General features: G+C 37.4%; 1 protein-coding gene across 5 annotated transcripts in view; it reads right to left on the bottom strand.

Moving 5' to 3' along the window:
* The window catches only part of TASP1 (taspase 1), an 85,659-nt gene that overhangs the window by 20,187 nt on the left and 47,809 nt on the right, over nt 1-17,663 (bottom strand). For 4 of the 5 annotated variants that reach the window (XM_030489110.1, XM_030489109.1, XM_030489107.1 and 1 more), the window contains exon 11: nt 7,054-7,164. In XM_030489110.1, the coding sequence (XP_030344970.1) occupies nt 7,054-7,164 (111 nt within the window). Of the gene's footprint in view, nt 1-316; nt 1,115-6,558; nt 6,615-7,052; nt 7,165-17,663 lie in introns of those variants that run through there. The other variant, XM_030489111.1, reaches the window with a different exon arrangement.

Here is a 17,663-nt window from a genome sequence, read left to right as displayed (position 1 = left end):
ATAATTAGAATTGTTAAAAATGTTCTACTTCAGCATAACACCGCCAGCAACCAGTTTAAAGCAGATAGCATACTTAAGGCCATACTAAAATACTAAGACTGTATGAGCGCACTTAAGAACAGACAGCCACTACTGCTTATAGACTTGATGCCACTAAGTCTTGTTTTAGAAACGCTCACATTGAGTTAATTACTTTTTCTTTTCATGTTTTTCTTTCTCCCACACTCAGGAAAGAGTAGATGAAAGAGAAGTGTGTAAATAAACCAATCACATACTTCTTCACTTTCCCAGTATTTGTGTCAACTATGTGCCATCATCGCTGATCAAATTTTCAATTATCTGAATAACTTGCATATGCTAGGTTCTCTCTTGTTAAACTTTATGATGAGACTTGGCAATATATTTCCTTCCATGTAAAGAATCTGCAGCAAAACATATAATGCTATATTTTCATCAGAATTCTTTGATTTTTTTTCATCTCTGAAGACATGCAGCAAATAATAGACACAAACACAGAGACACTTGCAAAACCCCTGCAATGGTTCATGATCTTCTCCACACACAACTTCCACGGGCCACCTGTTTCCTCACTTCTTCTGAAGGTCACCATCCACAGAGTCATCAGAAGTGAATTGTGTGACTACACCCTCATTTATTCCCATTGGTGGCTTTCACCACCAACTTCAGGTAAACCATTTCAGTGCAAAATCAGCAACAATACAGTACATGCCTCCAGTTCTCTGCTCTGGCTGAGTTGTGGGGAATCAACCTCTAAATAGTGGCAGTAAAAACCAGTTGCCTATTACAGTATTCTACATTACAGTAAATTCAGATTGTTTCTCCTCTCAAAAATCAGACTGTAAGCCAAATTAAATACACACCGAACAGCAAATTCTTTAAAAGAGAGAATGTCTTTTATTTTCCAAATAAAGCAATTAAAAAAGAGTTAGATGAGGGATTAATTTTTTTTTAAAGAAGGTATTTCTGGATATACAAACTTATTATTGAGGATTGTGATTATGCTGAAGAGTGTATTTTAACACAGCAATACAGTGCAAACGACTCTGTTAAGCAAGATTCTGGACAGCTGAACGCTATGCATCCATCATTAGATCTGTAAAAATAATGGTACAAAAGCAGTATTATACTTTATTTCTAAACAGAATCCATCACTGTACACAGGAATTAATTTGAGTGTTCTCAAAACACTGAATTCAAAGGCTAGGAACACATTTCATTAATTTAGTTCTAAAAATCATTTTGTTACAGCCAAGCTATTGAGAAAGAGAAATAATGATGCAGTCTTCTGTAAAAATAACCATGTAGGTAACAGCATTTTTTTGTATACACTGTATTTAATTAGTATTTAAACAGGAAAAGGTGCAAGTGAAATACTGTCACGTATATTAAAGTCATAATGCTTTCTCATCAGAAGGAGAAAGTAATCTGGCTCTCACATTCCTTCCTCTCTCTACTCTTAAGAACGATAGAACTTGCTGTACATTTAAAAATTCAGTCAAAATAAACTAAAATATGCCTACTACCCCAAAATTATTTTTTTCTAGTGCAATAAAATAGAATTGCCAGACAAATATTTGATCTAATAGTTTGCTAATGACAAAACGACAAAAACCTGGGGCTTTTAATACCATTTTGAAGTCTCATGAAACTCATTGTTCCTTCCCACTTACACTGGCATAGCACCGAAGAATTTGGCATGAAGAATCCAAAGCAAAACTTCAACTACAGCATTAACTAATAATGTTAGCACTGGCTGGCCACACCAGAGAGAAAGGGTAGGAAAAAACAAACAAAAAACATCTTTGAATAGTTTTGGTTTAATCCTCACCTCCCCCAGTCACAAAATTATACTTTACAAAACGCATTTCCCTTCTTCAAAGCTCCACTGTTCTGTTACGGCTATCTGGCATATAGAAAGCATTACCAAGTTTTTATTTACATATTTTGTATGTTATTAATTTGCAGTAATGGTGTCTTAAAAATAAGCGAACAGGTCTCCAGAGCAACTCCATATTCACTAACCCCATCAGTTCCGCAAGAGCAACCATAAGTGAACACCAGGACCCAGGTTCAGCCTCAGACCGTTGATAGAACATATAGATCTTTTAACAGTATAGATAGTGTTAAGAAAAGTAACGGCCTCAATATTCAGCCTTGTTCTGAGGAACTACAGCTATAATTGAAGTGTTGTCTATGCCTCTGGTAAATTAAACTTCCTCATGCTGAAGATTCCTTCCTCCAGAGCATGCGATCTTCCTCTAGAGACATGTGATTGATATGAGTTGTTCATTTCTGATCCTGTACTTTTTTCCCTTTTGTAACTACTGGACAGATCCATTCTAGCACAGACTCAAAACTGAGCTGTATAAGAAGTGTTTTATTTACACTTACCCAGCTGAAGGACCAGCCAGCTGTTCATCGGATGTTTTACATTCATACTCTGCCATAGCACAGAAACTATTACAAGCTTCGTTGTTTGCATTAGCTTTCAAAGTCTTCAGAACTTTGGTCTAAACACTGACTGTGGTGTGGTGTAACCAATTAAGTGCTTCAGCATCGCCCAGTTTTAAAGGGGTGCAGGTAAACAGTTCTAAACCTTCTTGTGCTGTGATGCGAGTGAAATGCAGACTTTTTCAGGTCAATAATCTATAGATGACCTACACCACTGGACTTAGTCAGCTTGTGTACAGACCACGTTTAAAGTGAAGCTGTTTGCCACTCTGCTTCTGCTATGTATCCCATTAAACTTCAAGCTAACAATTTAAACAAACATTAGAGGAATATATAAGCACTAAAAGAAGCCTGCTTTTAATTTCATGCACCATTATTTGTTAAATGTTTAAGCACACACTGTCTGAAACCAGAGATCTTTGTATTTCACGCTAAGTAAGTTAAAACATCTGGTTAGAATTTTTAAAGAAGCTGCAAGGAAAAGCACCTGCACTGTCAAACTTTACAGGTAAGATTTTAAGACATTAGATAACTGACGGTACCACTGTCCAATAAAATCCCAATACTTTTGACAAGGAGAAGCACAGACAGAACCCAGACAAGCACTAATGTTACATCACAATGTTGTGTTATTTTTTCAGCTGGTTTTATTGCACAGATAACAAAGAGGCTGCCTATTCATCTTTGTCCACCATCAAATATAAACTTGTGAAATCATAGACTTGCAGTGGGTAAAATAGGTTATATGAAGCTTCAGGATCACTCCCTGCTCTTCTCAAATCTTTTCCTCTGTCATGGAGAAGACACCATAATGATTTCATAGCATGCTTCATTTGTTACAAAACCACAAATGGTACTACAAAGTTTAGAGTACCAAAACTATAGAGCACCAAAATATAAAGTAACAATAACACTGTGCAATGACAGTAACTGGCAGTCTTGTAACAGTTTAAGTATGAGGCTTTTTCTCCCCTCAACAAGCATAACTTGTAATGGGGGAATTAATATCCTCTTACTCCTAATTGTCCAAACCCCTGCTCCCAGGAGAGGTATCTGACACAAAATTCCTAAAAGAGAATGTGTCAGCATTATCCTACTGCAGACATTGCTCATTTGTGAACTGAAGCACAAATTCAAAATATAGGAATAGACAAACATATTCCCGCTAAGGAAAGAACAAATATCAGATTCCAACTATGTCTTTCAGCTCATTAATTTCTAATACTTTATAAGAAGCTTTACAGTACAATTCATAAGACTGCCATTGTTAAAAGCCCAGATTTCCCACCAGTGAGATGACACAAACATTTACTCTTAAGTCTACATTCCATAAACTTGGCCACATTTGAAAGGAATGATGAGTAACAAAATCCTCTGTTCTTCTGTTTGGAAGGTATTTGTGTCTACAGAGCACCATTCTTCGACTGTGTACCAAGCCTTCAGTGCTCTTTGACTAAAGATACCAAGCCCATTGGATCTATAAAAAAAATCTAGATCTCATTTCTCTCACCTCCAATTCAACCACCAATTGTACATTATCCATAGTAAGCTGGCTCTGAGCAAAGATGAGCGAAGCACATCTGCCATTAGTTTGCTCATCACCTGCTGTTTAAACAGCACTCACTGTTTAAGCCACGCATTCCCTAGCTGGAAGGATTCCCAGGGCTCTGTGGAGAGTTCTGTAAACAGGAAGCATCGATCTGATGGCAACTGCCAAAATCAGCTGTTCACCCCTCCAATACAAGTAACGCACATTTTGACTTCTGACAAAACATTCTAGATCTGCTTCGCTAGAGCTGTTTAAAAAAAAATTTGGTTTTGGCCTTGTTCCATTATAATTCTGGAAAAGTTTGACAAGCCCCAACAAAATAGGTCTTTAAGAAAGGCTAGCAAGGAAAGAATCCATGCCATCAGCAGGTAGTCTGGTAGCCCTACTATCCTATTGCTTCACAAGAGTAAGAAATCCTGCATCATACCAAACATCCTGAGATATCAACTCGCACATCATCTATGAAAATTCACAGGAAAAAACGTATTTAATATATGTCTATTGTTTAAAGTGTATGTATAAGTTATGTTTTCAACTGTTGCACTACAGTGGCAAGACACAACTTTGCATCCCACCTGCAGAATTGCCAAGATATCCTAAATTACACTACTAGTTACAAACTTAGTACTATGTCACAGGTAAACAGCAAGATGTATCTGGATGTTGAGGTTTTCCTCAATCAGTCTTCATTCCAGATTTTATGCTTTCTCATCAAAACACAATCCAAGAACTTCACCTGCACACACATACACAAAGGTGCCTTTATCTTTTTTTCCATGTCAGCACTGCCCCAAACTACAACTGAGAAGATAATACACATACCTGCTGTCAGGCAACACAAACTTGCAGTGATAACTTTCTGAAAACACAAGACAATACCTATAGAATCATAGAGTTATAGAATAGTTAGGGTTGGAAAGGACCTTAAGATCATCCAGTTCCAACCCCCTTGCCATGGGCAGGGACACCTCACAGTAAGACCATGTCACCCAAGGCTCTGTCCAGCCTGGCCTTGAACACTGCCATTTGAACACTGGAGCATTTACCACTTCTTTGGGCAGCCAAACTTTGTTCCAGCACCTCACCACCTATCCCTAACTAAAACATGAAACTTTAAAAAGGAATTATAAGATATTTTTTTCACATTTTCCTATCATGTAAAGTATTATTTGGATACTGTCTCTCATTCTTTTCACTTTCCCTCACTTTTTTGGTTTTAAACTGTTTTCCCAAGGCAATATGACATCACACTGCTAGGCTGGTATCTCTGTCTGTGCAGCTCCTCTCTCTGCAATTGATAATTTCAGGCATGAAACAAACTTTTGCAACATTAAATATGTTTTTAAGCCCAATACAAATACTTTCACATTTTCAGTAAAGAATATAATGTATATATCACAGACTAGCAAGTTAAAATTTAAAATAAAAACATCTGCTATGCAAACTGGTGGCAAAATACATTTGGACTGAACAGCAAGAGAAGAATTGTATTTTTGCTAGCAGTGACCAAAAAAGGAAAGAGAAAACCCAGAAAACTCCAAGCAACTTAAAGAAGGTATATCAACTAAAAAATTCCTGCATTTTTGGTCTTTTATCAGACAGTTTCTTGGCAGTAGCTTTCTATTTTCTCTATTTTCTCTCTGTGTTCACTCTGCATGCACTGACATGAAACTGCATAAAGATATGCACAATTTGTGCTTGCTTTTAGTACTCCTAGCACAATAAATTTTGAGAGTATGGACTATAGATCTGACTGTCCTGAAGTTAGGTCACCTCCGTACAACATCTTCAGAGTAGCATTACAAATTAGTGAAGCTGTTGCAAGCCTCTTCCCTAAAGGCTTGTTTTGGGTAAATAAATCCCAAATTTTGTGTCACTATGCACTGGAATAAATCATTAAATACAAAGAAAGCTACATTTGTGCTGCTTGGATTATAATCTCTTTGGGGAGCACATTGGGATTACTTTGTTCTGCAATTTTACAGCACCTAGAAATGATTGCAACATAGTAGCAGATGATCAAGTGCAGCCTTCCAATGTGAAGGTGACTTCCCCTCAAACAGCCAAATGTAACGTTGTCAGAAGCAGAGTTTCATGTGATTCAACATTATAAACAGAAATCAAGAAATTGCAACTAATTGCTTGTCAAGACCAAGGGCAACAGTTCCTATGTCCCAAAAAGGGTCTGTATATGTACCTCGTTCAGTTCTAATCAGAACACCTTAAAAATGAACTTCAGCAACGCAGCGTACAAGAAGTGTTATGTTGTCCACAAGAAATTTCAAAGGTCAAAATTTTCTGTGGATTATAAAGCTTCAAAAATTTTAAAGACAGAGCAAGTCAACATTCATGCCAGAAGTCTCACTGGAATCTTTGTTATCTTCAAAAGTTCAAGCTTATATAGATATTTAAAAAATCCACGTTTATATTTGGTTACGACTTGAAGAAAGAAAACAAGCTGTATAGCCACAAGAAATTAAACATGTATATGTAGTCATATGTAATCCTCTCGAATCATGTAAAAAAATTGGGTTTACCTTACAGTAGAATTGAATATAGTCTACATCACTTTCTCAAGCAATTAATTTCATCATGTAAACAGCTAAACAGAATCTGTTTGTCCAAAGCATTTAATTAGAACATGCAGTGGTTTTGAGGTCTATTATACTTAAAAGGGTTAACATGATGGATAATTTGTATTAATGTTCCTAAACCACAAATTCTAAAGTATGCAATTGTACACCACAGGCAGTGATTCAGGCAGGAAATTCTTTCTTCAGACCTCTCCGGGTATTCTGTGACTCACATAACAATTGAGATATTTCCAAGGGTTTTCCTTTAGATTTCCTAAAATATTCTTCTGTAGTTTGATTTAACATTTTTCAGATGTAACACAACACGAATTGGAAGCCAACTGCAACATAAGGCTTCAACAGAGATCACAAAATAAGTATCTTAATTTTATTTAATAGGGTTAATTGCATTTTACACAACATTTTGCAATGTTTAGGCAATCAGCATCACGTACTTACCAATAAACTTGTTTTGCATAGTCTCTAGGAGAGCTTGGTGGGCATCTTCTGTTTGCAAAGCACATGAACATTCTCTGGCCAGTATGGTTCGGACAAGGTGCTCTCCACAACCTAAAGAAATATCAAGATTGGGAACAGTCAAAATAGAAGTATCACTATGAGGAAACTGTCAGTATTTATATCATCACAGGCAAATAAAAACTAAAGGGGGGAAAAAAATGAGAAAGATTAGTGTGTCAGGTTTCTGCTGCATTTGTTTTTTAAAGAGAGTGACACTGAGTCACACGGAAATTCAACAATGTCACCAGTTCTTCTCACAACTTTCCTGGAATTTCTACTACACAAAGTCATAAACCAGAAAAAGTTAAGTACAGGAAGAAGAAACAGAAATAGTGAGCATAAACAGAAATAGTGAGAAGAAACAGCCAGACTGTCTCTGACTTGAGATCTTTATCCAGACCCTGCAATCCTCTCTCAAAGAATCCACTTACTAATCATTCTCACAGGAATGATACTTGGAGGCAACTCTCTTCAAACCAAGAACATCTTTAGTGAATGTCACTAACTCCGCTGCATGATGCAATCTTCTATTTAGTCTTTCTGATTTAGCCTTTTGTCAGCAGAGGAATACAAGAATTCACCTGTGGTTTTTTTTTGACAGGGTGGCTGCTCACTGGACTCCTAATAAAAATTCCTGTAATTTTTAAATGTTTGTCTTTAAGAAACTAAAAAGCTCCAGCAAAAAACCTACACATTGCCTCAGTGCTTTCTGCAGCTATCTGCTGAAATCTGCTGGTGACAAAGACAAGCAGGCCATTAGTGCTACTCTCACTGTCAGAATGCTTTCACATCTGCTGCTTTTCTCCCATGCTCTTTTCTATTCCTGTACCGTGCTTTGGCACATACAGCTGTGGCTGAATGATACAGTGCATATTTATTGGATCAACATTTTCTTGGACAGGGAAACACTCTGGTGACACCTTCTGCACATATACAAAATCCATTACTCTGCCTTCCACTTGCTGACATTCTTCCTCAATGGCAAGGAAGCAAGCGAAGCAGCCACAAGAGGTCTAACCATGCGCTGGCTAAGCTGAAATGTGTTACCCAGTTGAGAAAAGACGAAAAAAAACCACAACTAATTTACAGCTGTAATATCGCAACGATTTCAAATTATCTAAATTTAGGTGATTACAGTTTGATCAGACTTATAACTGCAGAGTATATCAGCGCCTAAAACTACAATAAAACTAGAACGTATATAGAGAAGTCAAATATATTCAATTCCCAATTATCTGTATACATATTTCTAGCAAATTTCTCATTACAAGATGATGCCAGCACTGTGCTGGCTCCATAAAAAACCTGCTATAGTCCAATTGGATTTATTAGCTCAGGTGCAGAACTACATAAATGCATCTACACAGCTTCCAGAGACAACTTATGGCTGGAAATGATCTAGCTGCTTTCTCATGGCAGAGAGCTAGAGCTGGTAAGAAATCAGACCTAAGCTGGCTCGAGACAAAGACAGATCAGTCTCCATGGATAAAACTCACTTGACTGGAAGCACTAACAAGCCCAGAACAAAGAAAACCGAGCAACTCTGGCTGAAGCCAGCCTAGATCTGGTGCAAAAAAGGAACTAATAAATAAACCCAACCCAAACTGGCTCCATTGCAGCCTGCTGAGTTGCACAGCACATTGCTGTGCTTCCCAATATGCTGAGTGTAGAGCACTGACTGGTTTGGGCACAATGTTGCACACACACACATCAGCAGGTCTAGTGCTGTGTCTTGGAGCTACTCACAGACTGGCTTCTTGTTCTTCCCACCACTTGGAAGCAACATACTGCAAGAATCTCTCTTTCTGGTCGTCACACAATTATACCCTTGCCCTTAAAGGCAAAGTGAGCTTATAAACACTGTTCTTCAAACACTGCTAACACAGAAGGGAAAGAAAAAAAAAAGACCCCCACACTCCCCATTTCCAAGATTAAAAAACCATAACAAAACCCACCACGGAACGTTATGGGTGAATTCGATGTCGGAGACTAAGCCCAGGGACCAGACTGCAGAAAAATTATGCACGTGTCCCAAAATCTTAGTATATTCAGTCGTCGAAATTACACCTTAGTCTTCAGTTCTGTGCTCCTGCTAATGGACAGTGTCTCCTGATTAATACAATTCAGTTAAACTGAATTGTTTGAAGTGGGGTACTTTGGCACTGAATCTACATACAATTTGCACATCAGAAAGACAAAAAATTCTTTGTATAGCAAACAGATTGTGTAAAAACCAGTTATAAATTTAAAAGAAAACTTAAGAGCTGAAATACTACAACAATTACACAGCCAAGGGAGGAAGTTCTTGAGAGCACAAAAGAAGTGTTTTCATTGAGGCTAGCTCTCGAGCTATTGAGAAAAGCATCCTGGTTAGGATAGTATCATCAAGAGGCTCACACAATACAGTGTCCTCAACAGGAGGGTCTGTCCGTTCATTGCCTCATTACTTCCATGCTTGAAAGCTTTTGTCCACAATAGAATTGAGCTATCTAATATTTATTCCAGACGAAGTAATGTATGAAGAACATACAAAAACCTGCAAGATGCATTTTACCCATGGCTCTCACTTCTTTTTTAAACTAAGAAAACTGAATCATTATGAAGTTTTGCTGTGATGAACAAAACTAAATAATGCTCCAGCAAAAACTAAGAAGTTGACTTTTTTCTCAAAAAGAACCTGTTAACACCTTTAAATATGTTTAAATATAACCCTGAGTGGTAAGAATCATGGGACTTAGAATGTGAATCAGGCAAATGAGACACAAAAATCAGAGTGAGCCTATGCATTTCCTATGCATCGAGTAATAAAACCAGATGTTACTACTTCACAACTTTGGAGTAATTCCTAATAAATTGGTGTCAAAATGACAATAGCCATTTTTTAGCATGATGTATAACGTTATTTTCCCCCCAAGACAACGACTTTATTGAAGAGTTCCCATAACATCAAGTCTGCTACAAAAAAAAATTAAGAGAGAGAAAATTTAATATGGCTTAAGAACAGCTGCAGCCCACTGATGTGATCCAGGATCAACCACAAGGAAAGCAGCCCTGCAATTCTACTAACACATCACACATCTCTACATCCCCACAGACAAAGTCATTTCTTTCTGTCATATTTATGTCAACCTATAAGGCAGCATATGTATAGACTGCTGTAGGCAGTGTACGTAAAAGAATCTTTCAACACATCACATGCCAGCAATCTGCAGGGACAGATAACTAAGGAAAATAACCCCCCATTTTGAAAAGAAAAATTGGTTATTGCAGTTTTTGATGTAGGAACATCTATTTTTGAACAAGAAAAATAGCTAAGCAGTGATTCACATACTCTGATCAGAAAAAGAATCACTCCAATTATTCCAATAGAATTGTCCTTATTATCTCAAGTTAGAACCAAACACTGGAGTGTGAATGGTCTTGCAGGTTTAGCAGACCTATATGTCTCTACAGTCTCAAACTGGGAAAACACTGCAGATAACACTAGAGCTAGACATAAAATAAATGTACACAGAATTACAGCCATTGAAAACTGATTTATAACGTACAATATAAAGTTGTGGGCTCAAGTTTCTAGTTCCATTCACTTGTAATCTAACCGCCAGCATTAGTCAACTTCCAAAAAACTTGTATTAACATGACCCGAAACAGCAAGTACAGTCACAGCTACTTAACACATTACCAAATCATGCACGTGAGCTGATGAAAATGTAAATTTAGTTCATTTGCTTAACTATCTCACATTATAGTACATTTAACTGTATGTTTTATTATACTTTGTGGTTTTTTCTACTAAATAATAACAATTTTTCATTTCTGCATGAAAGTCTCAAACAAAAAGTTTTAGTAAACTTCCTGTGAACAGAGTTTAAAACAATTTATTATCTTTCACCAGTTAAGATGATGACTTCTTCAGTAACCTGAAGCTCATATCTCAGAGACAAACACTTTACAATGACAGACCAGATCTTCCATAAGCCTTTGCAGAGGAATGACTCAAATGGAGATGACTATCTGGAAAAATGTACTGGGTTCAATTAGTGCTTCTCTCTAACTGTTTCCTATAGCAAACACATTATTTCCCTAACAGTAATACTATGCAAACACCATGTTGCCGGCTCATAAACCCTCCGCTGACAAAAATACTACTGTTGTCCATGTTTGCAGGGCTAATTAGATGCTCTCCTCCAGGATCTCTACTGTCAAAGTGAACATAGATTGTACAGGAAATGAATCATCTATTTAGATACATTGTGCCTGACAAATTTGGTGGCCTTCTATGATGGGGCTATGGCGTTGGTGGATAAAGGAAGAGCAACCGATGTCATCTACCTAAACCTGTGCAAAGCATTTGACACTGCCCCACACAACATCCTTGTCTCTAAATTGGAGAGGCATAGATTTGATGTATACCTGGTCATATTAGCAATGAACAAAGCTTAGCAAAGTCAAGTTTTATGAGCATATGAACCACTAGCCATTATGCTGTAAAGCCAGGCCCAGTCTGCATTTCAAGTATTGTTTATCTGTACACATATAATGTTTTTTAAGCTCTAAATATTTTCAAACATTTTGTTTTGTTTGGCTTGACAGTAAATGAAACCAATGTAATTCAATAGTGTACCACTGGATAGGTCCATGCTGCAGCACGGTAGCTATGGAGACAATCCAGATGCTGTCTATGAACGTGTCACCTGCTGAACTGAGAAAACAGACAAGCCAGTAACACTGAAGACAGAGCTTAAAATTTTGTATTTTTCCTTCTTAAGTGATCTTGAATAGTTAAAAGCTCTATTCTGTAGTAATTTGCTAGTTAGCCTATGCACAACTTTCACAACAACCATGTTACATGGGGCTTTTTGCAGCTTTGTTTGGTTTTTTTAAGATCATTAACATCTCTAATTTTCAGCTATTATATTGGATAGTATTTTACACTGCATATTATTTTGAAGAAAAGGTAAGAAATCTGAGCTGTAATATTTAAATTTTAATCTAAACTTCTGCACCAAACAGTAACTAATACTCTACTTAATTCATAGGTTATACAAACCTTAACTTGCTATAGACTTTGGTCCTTAATTTGAGCTTCCTGCAAGAAACTAAGGATTAAATTACTGTTTTTCCCTCAGCACAGTGACTTCTCAAGTAGATTTCTAATGCTTGAAATAACCACAACAAGAGAGGAAAGATCCCAGCACAATATAAGCTGAGCATCTCATACAACGCGTGCTCTGCATCTTATAATGTTCAACCAATGGAACCAAGATGGCGAACGAAGGGAAGGCCTTCTGCAAAGCAAGGGCCTCCGAGCAGCGTGTCAGAAAGAAATTGTTTTTCTGCTGCTTTTGATGGGAGATGCTTTCAAGTCAGGAAATTAGAAGCAGGTGTGCCAGAGGGCACACACACATCCATGCACCACACTGAAAAACACGCGTTTTCAATTTTCAGACATGAAAGAGACTCCTGTTGAATGGAAGGAGAAATAAAAATCTAGCTTGCTTTCTGCAAGCCATAAGCAGAGAGCTTATGGAGCTTTGACAAGCTGCTGGGGCCTGTCTAGCTATTGAAACATACAGTACCTCAACACAAAAGTGTTGGAACTTGTTTTAAAGGAGTACAAAATGGAAACTTGCATTATTCACATTCATTCGAGAATGGAAAAATTAATCTGGTTTACCCCACTGCCAAAGTATGACTCTTTTCAGAAGCTTAAGATAGAAGTTACAGGTTATCTATAGTTTATTATCTATTCCATACAGCAGAGCCTGAATCTCATCTTGTTGTTTCAACTTTGATGTTGTTACTTTCAGTTAAATAATAGAACCTAGAAGTGTCAGTTAACAGGTTAAAAACCGACTATTTCTGCCTTATTTCCTGAGTAACTTCTGGTTATGCCTAATGGGAACACAGTGAAAACTGTATTTTAGTGAGCTCTGGTTGTCATTACCAGCATCTCTAGAAAGAGCTGACTAAAAACTTGCAAGCCAATGATTTTATAAAACAAAATACAGTACAGTAAAAATACCTGGCTGGTGAGATACCAATAAATTTAGTTACATATTGAAATAAAAATTTCAAGTGTAATTCTGAAAAGACATAAAATGCTAGAGTCCAGCAGAATGCGTTGCAGTACTAAATTAAAGTTGCATAACTATCAGCTTTCTGTGCTCCTATCAGCTGCTGCATCTTGCCTGCGTACTAGCAAGGGAATTTTTTAACTTACTGACCTGCTGCCAGGAAGAACACCTGCAAACAAAGTCCTGTCCAATTCCTAAAGCATTGATCCTAGAGGGATCAATGGAGCACATTCTTGTTGCAGACAGAAAATTCTTAGATGATTTAACTTCCAAAGTAATGAACACCTACTAAGAATATGCAAATGGAAATCTTCCAAAAGGCTGTAGCTTCAGTAAATTTGGGTAGGTTTCAAAGATAACAAAACCCAAATTCAACATCCAAACTCTTCTAAAGTATCTTCTCTAAGAAAAGGTGGGAAAACACCTTCTATAGCTTTAAGCTTTCAAATGTGGGCAAAATAAACTAAAATCACTCCGAAAAACTACTCATCCAGCTTTTCTGCAATTTTACAGACAAGGGGGAAAAAAGGCTAAAGAGTTAAAAATATGCCAAATGAATGAACCCTTCACTTCTAAATAGCGGGAAATGCCAGATAACTAACTTTTTTAAAAAAGCTATTTGTTTTAATTATCATGAACAAGAAGAACTTCAGATATACCTTCAAGAGAGGTTAAAATGAAGAAAAAACGTAGTTCCATTAAAGAGGATGTGTTTTACATTCTTCTTTACATTGAATATATTTTAAAAGACTAATTTCAGTTATACTGAAAAGGAAAAAGCAAACTTTTTTTTTGCTTAGGCCTTCATCAGAAGCTTTGTTGCTTGATCTCTTTGTAAACATACCACCCCTTTCCAAACTACATCACTTTTGTCATATAAAACTTACAGGAAAGGAAAGAAAATGGTAGATTTTGTATTAGGTAACTAAATGCACCTAACTATTTTCTCCCTATCACAGAAGAATGCTTAAGACATCAAAAAAGAGCTCAGTTTGCTGCTGTCTCCATAACACTTTATATTCTTGCACCCATTTCAAGCCATTTGGGCAAGACATGGCAAACAGGAACCGAAGTAAAAGTGTTCAGAGGAGAAGACAATGCTACACATCTGGCTGCTGCCCCAGGTTATGAACACGTCGCTCTGTGAGAGGTGGGTCTTCTGCAGGAGACTGCCACTTCCAAAAAGCCCATGCAACTTCATGCTTACAACAGATTATCACATTAAGCCTAATTAAAATTTCGAGAGGCAATAAGCACTCTTTGATTGTTGCACCCATCCAGTTCTGCTTCAAAACAACTCTTCCAAAGGCAATTCAAACCACTGTTCTGATTATTTTGTGGACAAAACCCTCAGCTTTGAACACTGCAGTACTGTGTTTAATTGACTGCTTCTTAATGCTACCATTCCCACAAATCATCTCTGCCTGTTGCTTCCTCTCTCTTCACACAGCCTTGTGGTGGTAGTGAGTTAGTTCAGACACCACATGCTACAGCACTGAAGCCTCCAAACAGCATCTGGATGCAAAGGCTGAACTCTTGACAGAAGCATTCACTTCAGAGGTAAATACTGATCTGTCTGGAGATAGACTTCTTTCTTTCTCTACCCTCTGGTTCACTGTAACAATGACATAACTCTTCTCCATATGCAGCTGCTTCATCTGTGATACATTAAATTACCTATTATTCCCAAAATCTTACAGGATCAGACTGTTTCTGTGAGATAATACATTTTTCTACAAAGGGATTAACTGTATCATCATATCAATCTCACATAGTTTAGCTCAAACCTATACAGGATGCAAGATTTGCATGTGAAAGACCACTTAATGTTTGGAGCACAGACTGAGATGGACGCAGGCCAGACAGACAAATGGCAGCTGCCTGGGGATCAGCAGTCACTGGATCCCAGTGCAGCCACCACTATCCTCCATGCACAGGGATCACAAAGCCAAACTCCTACATCACAAGCCAATTTACCAGCATTAAAGCTTCCTTGAAAAATGTATAGCCTACAGATTTGCACATCACTGTCATTCTTATTGAAAATGACTTTTCAAGTAAGAATCTACAGTTCAGTGGCTTCCATAAGGAGAGACCAAAATGCTGGCTGAGAATTTAACAAGCACAAGTCAGGTGTCCATAGGTGTCATTTCCCATTTCACATTACCTGTTCCATTTTGCTAGCAAAAGCATCTGTGAGGCACACAATGGACTGGAAAGAAGAACAGATATGAACAAAAAATCTGAGCAAGAAAAGGCAGGGGGAGGAAGAATGAATTTCCTTATTCACTTATTTCCTTATGGATAAGGATTTTGAAAAACAAGAGAACTCTCCTTGAGCAGGGGGCTGGACTAGAAGATCTCCAGAGGTTCCTTCAAGCTAAGCAATTCTGTGATTCGCCACAATACAAAATGTGCTATTTTCCATTTCAGGGAATGATGCATTGTATATCTATGTATACCCAGATTTTAGAGTATTTTGATACTAAAACACCTTTATGAGAACAGAAGCCACTGCTTTTGACCAGAACCTTAACAGCCAGTCCTTTAGGATCCTGGTGAATTCAATAACACAGAAAGTTGTTAAGGAAGTCAGGTACATTCTGCTTAATTACACAGAAAACACAGTCTGTGCATGTATTCCTAAAACACTGTTGTTATCTGTATCTAATTTTCAGTCAGGAGCAGACTCTAGGGAGGGGAGAAGAGCAAGAAACATCACTGAAAGACCTTCCCCAGACTGAATTCTCAACTGCACCTCAGTTTGAGTCCATAAGTCTGATGTCCCTGCTATTTTCTTAACAAAACACAATTTGGGGCTCAGTCCTAAAGTCCAATTATATTTGTCAACATGCTTAATTTGTCTAAAAAAGCTCAATAGATTAACAGAGGCTACTGGTTTTCTTTAGGATTGTAAACCATAATTAGGTCCCATTTAAATTCTCCCCAGGACATCTGATCACTGTGCCTTGTATCAAATATTCTCCTCAAATGGATTCTAGTGGAAGCTGGAGACTTTGCAGCTTTGTGTTACAGCATTTCTGCATTTCGTAAATAATGTAAGACCTTCTGTCCATCTTCAGAAACGCAGTATTGAAAGGTTTGCTGGCTTCGATGGCTGACACACATACACAAAACACACCACCCAAGCATGAAGAATGAGTAAGTATGCTTTCTACTACCTACTGTTGTTAAGATGCAAAAAGGAATGCAACACATTATTCTCAGTGTCTACACTTCTACTCAAAAATGCCACTTAGAGTTGCATTTTCAAAGCCTCCTGCATTAGCTGTTACTATAGATTTTGTATGTATCTTTATATTTTATATTTAAGGTTCTGTGTATCCAAAGAGAATTAACACTTTTCAACTTATCTCCCATAAAAAACACAGCCTGCCTCTTTCCTCGGTAGTATTACTTTTGGTAGGGCTAGTAGACAAATATTCACAATTATCATGGATATTCCAACAGGGGAGGAGATTCAATGTCACAGATTATATTATTTTGAATTGGATGAATACACACAAACTTTTTGATTCCTATTATGTTCAGGAAAAACTAGGAAATGTTTTCTTAAAGTACAGCCAAAAATCAGACTATTGTTTCTCCTGCGGTCGGGTTTTGTTCACAATGTTTTCCCTCCAAATAATACCCATCTTCCTGTGTTTACATTCATATACCAACAAAAACCATTCACTAAAGAGTTTCAAGTGGCCTCACGAGTGTGGTTTTGGCCTCTTTTTTGGGGGGAGGTACTTAAAGGGGAGGCTGTTCCATTTGTGTCTCTGTGCGTGTGCAAATGTGTGCACACGTGCGTGCATGAGCTTGTAAAGACCAAATTGGCTTCTACTATTTTGAGCAAAAATAAGTTTAGCTGTTACTTACATTTACACTAAATAGAGGCCACTGGTAATGTTCATCTCATTTAACAAGATCTCACTCAGTCTCTACCATCATTCTTGCAGGGAATGGCATTTGCATTACGTTGTTAAATGTAATGTTAATTGTAATGTAATGTAAACCAGTTAAGGTTGCCCAGGCATCTTAGCTATGCCTGCAACTGCAACATTCTCTGAATTTCTTGAATTTTAACACTGGTTTTGAGATACCTGCAGAATTTCTGTAATGTTTATCCTTCAGTTCAAATGAATTATCTCAACCATATTTAAGAAAATCAACCAAACAAAAAAACTTCAGAGTTCATACATTGAAATGTCTCCAAAAACTGACACAACCCCCTGAATTTTAGACTGAGAGTTACAGAATAAACCTGGAATTTAAGGCCCTTTACACTCAGTCATTCCTGAGCTCCACCATCTCCCCCAGCCTGTCTTTAGAAATTCTTCAGCTTTTGTTTTCAGTTGTCCTACCCCTTGTCAAACTATAGCCATAAAATATGAATTTTTCGATAGCCTCTATTTTATAAACCACGAAGTAACTTTTGAAAATCCCCAAAAAATAAAATCACAGACA

Source organism: Strigops habroptila, chromosome 6 (genome assembly GCF_004027225.2).
Source record: "Strigops habroptila isolate Jane chromosome 6, bStrHab1.2.pri, whole genome shotgun sequence".
In the NCBI taxonomy this organism is placed as follows: domain Eukaryota; kingdom Metazoa; phylum Chordata; class Aves; order Psittaciformes; family Psittacidae; genus Strigops; species Strigops habroptila.
Note: the sequence above shows the minus strand (reverse complement) of the source record. Positions and strands in the feature narration are given on the sequence as shown.